This window comes from Fonticula alba, assembly GCF_000388065.1.
Source record: "Fonticula alba strain ATCC 38817 unplaced genomic scaffold supercont2.3, whole genome shotgun sequence".
Taxonomy (NCBI): Eukaryota; order Rotosphaerida; family Fonticulaceae; genus Fonticula; species Fonticula alba.
In genome coordinates, this window is record NW_009242973.1 from 1,291,523 (window position 1) to 1,299,035 (window position 7,513).

The 7,513-nt window shown below is 70.3% G+C and overlaps 1 protein-coding gene across 1 annotated transcript in view; it reads left to right on the forward strand.

Annotated features, from left to right (window-relative positions):
- Window positions 1–6,059, forward strand: part of H696_02073 (serine/threonine protein kinase) — a gene marked incomplete at both ends in the record, with an annotated part of 7,225 nt that extends 1,166 nt beyond the window's left edge. Inside the window, 6 exons of the mRNA XM_009495971.1 lie at window positions 12–75; window positions 208–600; window positions 747–789; window positions 1,014–1,303; window positions 1,473–2,324; window positions 2,599–6,059. Of these exons, the coding sequence (XP_009494246.1) occupies window positions 12–75; window positions 208–600; window positions 747–789; window positions 1,014–1,303; window positions 1,473–2,324; window positions 2,599–6,059 (5,103 nt within the window). The remainder of the gene's footprint in view (window positions 1–11; window positions 76–207; window positions 601–746; window positions 790–1,013; window positions 1,304–1,472; window positions 2,325–2,598) is intronic.
- Between the last annotated feature and the right edge of the window lie 1,454 nt (window positions 6,060–7,513).

Sequence of the window (7,513 nt, forward strand, 5' to 3'; positions counted from 1 at the left end):
CCCTCCCGCAGAACCAGTACATCATGCAGCCGCTGCTGGAAAACATGAAGCTAGATGATGAGAGCGAGGAGTTTGGTGCGTGCACGGCCCTCCTGGACCCCCCCCCCTCCTTTGCCTGCCACTCCGCCAGCTCCCCCTCCCTTTGCCTTTCGCCTGACCCCTGCTCGGCGCCTGCCCGGGCTCCCATGCTGACCCTGCCGCGCACAGAGGTCACGCGGCCCCTCCTGCCGGACAACCTGCACATCGACCTGGACGATGGGCAATTCATCTTCACCGAGAGCCACACCACCATTCGCGGGCATCTGGTCAGCCTGAATGAGTTCGACCAGAACTCGCGGCCGACCCTCCCCCCGCCGGCCGGGCTCGACGCGTCCGAGTCCACGGCCGGCCTCTGGCCTCCGGCCGCCGATGGGGCAGAGTACATCGATGTCCCCACGCCGTTGCGCAACAACTTCTACCCGGATTCTTCGGCGGCCTACGGCATGCTCGGCTCGCGCATGTACTTCGATGTGTCGTACCTGCGCCGGCGGGGCCCCCAGCCCCGGCGCGTGGTCCCGGCGGTTTTCAACAACCGCAATGTCGACGTCCACTTCCCACGCAGTGCGTGCTGTCCGATGCCGGGCCCGCCGATTGTCGGTGTCCTTTTGTTTCTCTGACCGACCCGCGTGCATCATCCTGCCCCTGCTGCCGGGGGCGTCTCTCTTCCTCTCACCTCGCCCGTGACCTCCTGTCGTCTTGTGCCACAGCCGGCGAGAATGAGGCCCTGATGAATGAAATCGAGATCCTTTGGTGCGTTCCTCGATGCCTGGCGTCCCTCTGCTTGGTTTCCCTTCTTGCCCTTCTCCTTTCTCGGTCCTCCCCGTTGCCTGCCCTTCCGCGTCCTCTTGGCTTGCTCTTCATCTCTTCCTTGTCCCTTTACCCGACGCCCGGTCTGACACCGCCCCTTTCTCCCCCCCCCCCCCCTCGGCCCCTCGGTCCCTCGGTCCCTCGTCCATCGCCCCATTTCACAACAGGAAACTCCTCCCCTCGCGCAACGTGGTGGAGCTGATCGGCTATTCGCAGGTCCCCTCCGATGAGTATGATCTCGACCGCGTCAAGGACGAAGGCATGGGCGGGCTTTCGCCGCCACCGCCGCCAGGCGGTTCACTTGGGCTGGATCTCGAGGCCGGCGAGCCGACCCCCCTGCCCGCGGTGTCGCACCTCGTCACCAATGCCATGATCGTGGCCCAATATCCGATGACCCTTCGCTGGCTCATCGAGCGGGAGAGCCTGTTCGACGTGTTCGGCCTGGCCATGGACATCGGTACGTTGGAATGCCCGGCCCCATGCTCTGCCCCCCCCCCCCCTTCCCCCGCCCCCCCTCCCATGTGCCTGGCCCCTGCCGCCTCTCTTGCAAGTGGCTCACCGCTCCTCTGCTCGCTCCCCTGTCTTCTCTCTCTCCCTCTCCCTCTCTCGGCCCGGGTCCTTGGCAGCTCGCGGCCTCATGGCCATTCATGGTGCCAAACTCGTTCACCGGGCCATCCGCAGTGAGAACATCTTCATCGAAATGCAGGACGTCCGGTACCTCCTCGACCCGTTCATGGACATCGGCCGGGTGTCCGAGCGGAACTCCTACTACCACCATGGTAAGGGCAGCACCGGGGCCAGCTTCTCGGCCGACCCGGGCGCCAGCGCGCTGCCCATCGTCCTGGCCCCCTTCCTGGACCCGGCGCCGGATGCCAGCAGCGGGTACGGGGGGGACGCCAGTGCGCCATCCTCGGCCCGGGCATCCTTCGCCTCGGGCCGGGATGTCGGTCGCAGCTCCACCTACTCGGCTGGCGGGACCAGTGCTCGGCCCTCGCTTGCCTATAGCCGGCCTTCCGGGGGCTTTGGCCGGTCTTCGTCGGTGGCGGCGACGGCAGCCGCGGCCGCGGCCGCCGCCACCGCCGCCGCCGCCTCCCTCAGTCGGCCCTCCTCGCGGGCCATGTCGCGCTCGGTCTCCCGGGCCTCACTCCACCAGCGTGGCCGCGAGGGCTTGTCGGTGGCCGAGCGCGAGGAGGAGGAACGCGCCTACCTGGCGGCTCTGTCCGAGGAGCAGGCCCTGCGCATGACCCTTCCCCGGCGTGTGGCGCGCATTGGCGGCTTTGCCGATGCTCGCCTGCCCCTGTCGGCCATGGACCCGCCCGTGGTGACCACCGCGCGCGAGGCGGCCCACGCGTCGCCGGAGATCCTGCGCGGCTGGCGCAACAACACGCCGGTCTATCGCGACGAGTGGCGCCAGTCGGACATCTTCGCCTTCGGTGTGGTTGTCTGGGAGATGCTCTTCCGCGGGACCGCATGGGCTGGTGCGTGTGTCTGGTGCCCCTGGGCCTGTCTGTCGGCCGTCCCTGTTCCGTCTCGCCCCTTCCGCTGCTCGGCCTCCCCCCCCCCCCCCCCCCCCCTGCCTGGCCCTGCCTGCTGCTTTCATCCCCTCGCATCCGCCCACACCTCCGCACCTGCGCCCGCACACACACACACACACACACACACACACATCTCCCTCATCTCTCACTCACACACCTACACACTTACACTTACACGCACACACACACACACACACACACACACACACACACACAGATGAGACCGCCAGTACCATCGCCGACCGAGTCCTCGTCGGCGATCGCCTTCCCTTCAGCTTCGGTACCGAGGGTGCTCCGGCACCCGGCTCGCTGGCCGCCGTGGCCTCCATGCCGGGGAGCGTGCTCGCGGCGCAGCAGGCCGCCCGCGCGGCTACCCTGGCCCTGCAGCAGGCCGCCGCACTGGACCTGTATCCCCCCGGCACAGTCCCCTCCACCGCGGCGCCCTCCCCCTCGCGCCTGTCACTGGACCACACCGGGGCCGGCGCCGGGCCCGGCTACCCCCCGGCCATGGAGCACTACCACTTGGACTCCGATGGCCCGGCCCCGGGCACCGGAGCCTTCGGCTCGTCCTCGAATCTGGCTGGCCCCGGGCCCGGCGCCGGGGCCACTTCCCCGACACTGGCGGCCCTCTCGCGGCCCACCACCCCGGGTCCCTTCTCCCCGCGGATCAGCATGTCGAGCGATGGGACTCCGGCGGCGGCGGCCACCGCGGCGGCGGCGGCGGCCGCTGCATCGGCGGCCGCTGCCGCCACGGCGGCCATCACGGGCGCCGCCCCCGGCGCCCATGGGCTCCCCCCGGCGCCGCTGATGACCGCATCCCAGGGCGGCGCCTCGGCGCCGGTTCTCTCCTCGGCCGCCCTCTCGGCCTCGATTCAGGCATCCCCCTCGACACAGCGGCTGATGTCCTTCGGCCGGCGGGGCACCCTCTCCCGCGGCCAGTCAGGCAGCAACGCCGCCGGCACCAGTGGCGGCGGCGGTAGCGGCAGCGGCAGCGGCGGCACTCGTGCCGATGCGCAGCGCCGCATGCGCCTGCCAACCGCCGACCCGGACGCCACCTCCTCGGAGAGCGACAGTGACGACCGGTCCGGGTCCGGGTCCGGGTCCGACTCGGACTTCGGGTCTGATTCCGACCCGGACCTCGGGCCGGATGGGCGCTTCGGCCGGACGGCGGGCCTCGGCAGCCCCACCGGCATGGACGGCGGGGACTTCCTCCTGACTCGGACCACCGACGGGGAGTCAGCCGCCGGGGATGGCTCGGACCCCGGGTCCCGGCGTCCCTCGCACTATCTGGAGCGCTACGAGAGCTACGACCCGTCTCCATATGCCGATGGCATGGCCATGGGCCCGGGCCAGCAGGCCGGCTATGACAGCGACTTCAATGGGTCCGCCGCGTCACGTCGGTCGCGGGCCGATCGTCGCGCGGTTCCCGAATCCCCGCGGCCCTCCTTCGGCACGTCGGGCAGTCTCCTCAATCTGGACCCCTTCCGCATGGCCAGCGACCTGATCCAGGGCGCGCGCAGCCGCAGCCGCAGTCGCAGCCGCAGCCGCAGCCGCAGCCGCAGCCGCAGCCGTGTGGCATCGGCGCTCAGCGGGGGTCACCGTGGGGACAGCCGCAGTCGGAGCACCAGCCGCGCCGGCACGCGCCTCGTCAACCCGGAACCCGAGCAGGTCCTCGAGTCCATCCTCAACACGGACTTCGATGAGGTGGCCGCGCCGGTGGCGGGCCCCGGGCCCCCGGGCCACCTGCTCGGAGATCCGGACCTGGAGCCGACGTCCGGCAGTTCGCTGCAAGTGGCGGCCCTGATGCGCGGGTCCTCCGATCGGTCGCTCCTGGGGGCTGGCATTGGCGGGGGGCCCGGGGGCAGTGGCCCGGTCGGGTCCATCGATCGGGCCGGCGGGCCCGGGTCACTGCTCGGCACGGCCGACTCCGCCGGCGGGGGAGCCCCCTTCACTCCACACATGGACTTCGACGGGACCGGCTCCTCCTTCGATCATGGCATTGTCGAGGCGGTGAGTGGCTTCACCGCTGGCGATGGGCAGCCCAGCGCGCACCCGGCCACCAGCGGCAGCAGCGGCATCCCCCCGGCCGAGGGCGGGCTCCATGCTCCCCGGACGGATGTGCTGGTTGATGCGGCGGCGCCGGGGCCGGCCTCGGCCTCAGGCCCGGGCCCCATGGCGACCGACAGCCGGGCCGCCAGCCCGACCCATCCGGGCCCCGATGTCCCCCTGGGGCCTGGGGCTTCCTTCCCGGCGGCGGGCCTGGACCTGGGTCCCGGTGGGGTCCGGCTGCCTCCCGGGCTGGAGGGCCTGCCCGGGCTGGATCTGCCGCCGGATCTGGTCAACATGGTGGAGGACCACCTGCCGGATGCCGACCTGCCGGACCTCCTGTCGCTGAAGTTGGACTTTACGGACCTGCAGGCGCCGGGGGCCGGGGCGGGCGCCGGGCCCAGCCCCGGGCCCAGCCCCGGGCCCATGGCCATGCCGGCCACCCCGCTGGACGCCACGGGCGGCATGCCGGGTGAGGGCTTCCGGTCGGCCTCCCGGGCGTCGGTCCGGTCATCCCCGCGGAGTAGCTTCAGCGCGCGCCTTGGCGGCGGCGGCGGCGGCGGCGAGCTTGATTCTTCCAGCTCATCCGGCAGTCTGGCCGGGGACTCGGCGGCGGCCATCGCCGCGGCGGCCTCCAGTGCCGGCATCAATCGCGTCCCCTCGACGCATCTGCTCAACTACGACTACGACCCGTACATGCACCTGGGCGCCGGCAATGCCGGGGGGTCGACCTCGCGCTCCGGCAGCGCCCGGCCCTCCTTCTACCAGAGCTCCTCCTCGCTGGGGCTCCCCTCGTCATCCGGGGCCGGTGGCAGCGGCAACGGCGGCGGCGGGCTGGTGTCCAGCATCAGCTCGACGCTGTATGGCGCGGCGGCCATCGCCATGGCGGCCACCAGTGCCGTGACCAGCCTCCTGCCGCTGGACCACGACGCGGTGGCCGCCGGCGATAACTTGCGGGATTATGTCGAGGGCGAGGCCATCGAGGCCCCGCCGGACTTCGATCCGCTGGTCGATGGGATTCATGATGTGCTGCTGCCGAGCAGCAGTCGCCTGTCGCTGGCTCTGTCGGCGGTCACCGGGGCCAGCGATCGGGACGATCCCTTCGACCCGGCCGACGCCGATGACCTGGTCCAGCGGCTGAGCTTCGCCGCGCACGGGTCCTTCGGCGGGTCGACCGGGCAGCTGCCCGGCGGGGCGGCCGGTACCGGCCGCGCCTCCGACCGGGACTTCAATGACGAGGCGCTGCTGGTCAGCATCCCGACAACCGCCGGGGCGACGCACGTGCAGGCTCGCACCCCGCGCGAGACCTTGACCCAGGTGGTGAGCTCGTGCTGGGATGTGCACGGCCGGGCCCGGCCGCGCGCCGCGGCCATCGTCGACACCCTGGCCTCGTGCTCCAGCATCGGAGCCGGCGCCCGGCCCGGCGGGGGGTCCAGCGCCCGGCCCAGCTTCGAGCAGGCGTCCAGCCGCCGGGGGTCCTTCGCGGTCAGTGGCCCTGGCAGTCGCCGGGGCTCCTTTTCCGCCAACAGTGCCCGAGCCAGTGCGACGGCCAGCCGTCGGGGCTCCTTCGCCGTGCCCGGCCAGGGCGGTTCCGGCCCCGGAGCCACCTACTCCCTCAGCCAATATCGGTAGCGGCGGCAGCGGCGGCACACCCGGCCACCTCGCTGGTACACACCCATATGCATTCATTGGCACCTCCTCTGTGACCACCCAGTTACAATAGAATCCAGTTTAGTCCGCGTGCACACGTGACGCCTGTCAAAGATGAATAGCCCACGATTGCGGGGCCGGCTTGCTGGCCCGTGAATGTGTGGACGATGTCCAGATCGCATGGGCAGCACCCGCCGGGCGGGGCCCCGCCGGCCCGGGCGGCTGGGGTGTGTGTGTCCGTGGCCGCTGGGCGTGCACTTGTCGCATGTGCGCTTGTTGCATGAGTGCGTTTGTGTGCGTGTGTGTGTGTGTGTGTGTGTGCGTTTGTATGTCGAACGGGCACCCTTCTTTCGGCCTTGCCCGCGGGCGCTGGCCAACCAGGGGACCCCTTTCCTCCTTCCTCGCCGGTGTGTGCGCCAGTCTGGGGTCCATGCCAGGGCACGCTGGTGGCCGGGATAATCATGTTGTGTGCAGAGGGGCCCGGGCCCACGAGCGGGCCGGATGGGGTGTCTTGCTTGGTCGGCAGCTCCCCGGGCGACGGACCCTCCTGCTCGCCGGAGTGAGGGGCCCCCCTCGGGCGCACTCCTCTTCTGCTGAGCCAATCCCAGGCGACCCTGTCTTCTACGCGCGAGGGGCGAGGCGGGGGGGGGGGCAGGGGGGGGGCGATGTGTGACCCGCCTGGCTGCCGTCTGTCGGGCCAGGGAATCTGGCGCCCGTCCTGCCCTTTCCCGACCAAGCTCATTGTCGGCCCCTGGCCCGGCCACTTTCATGCTCCCTCTCTGCACATCCACCCGCGAGAGCGTGAATTCCGGCCTGGGGACAGGGCAGCCCGAGTGACCTCGCCCTTGGGGCAGAACAGGATGGCTTGAACAGGGGGCTTTTTTTTCGCAGGCCCTTTCCCTTGTCCCCGGGGAGCTCGAGATGTCATGTCGCCTGCCTCACCGGCCCGCCCGACCGCCACATATCTGGGGCATTTTTCGGCCTATCACATATGGCAGGTCTTGACTTGGCCGGATGTCCTCTGGGCGCAATCGGGGCGCGGCGGGGGGGGGGGGGCAACAGCCAGCCATATCGCGACATCCAGGCCTCACACTCGGGGAGATGAGTGACGCCAGAGCATACACACACATACACACACACAGACACGCAGGTCTACACGGTACTCTGCCGACCAGTCTCCGGAGGAGCCCGCCCGCCAGGCATGCGGCTCATCTGTATTGCTCTCCGGCACTACAATGCCGGCTGGCCCTGTGCATTATTTGTGGCAGACCACTACGTCAGGCAGTTGCGCAGCACTCAGGGGCACCCCGCTCATTCCTCCCTCCCTTCTAAGCATTGCACAACTCCCCCGCCTTTCGCTCCCCCACTATTGCCGGCGGCTCGAACAGTCATCCCCCAGAACACACACGCACACACACACACACACACACACACAC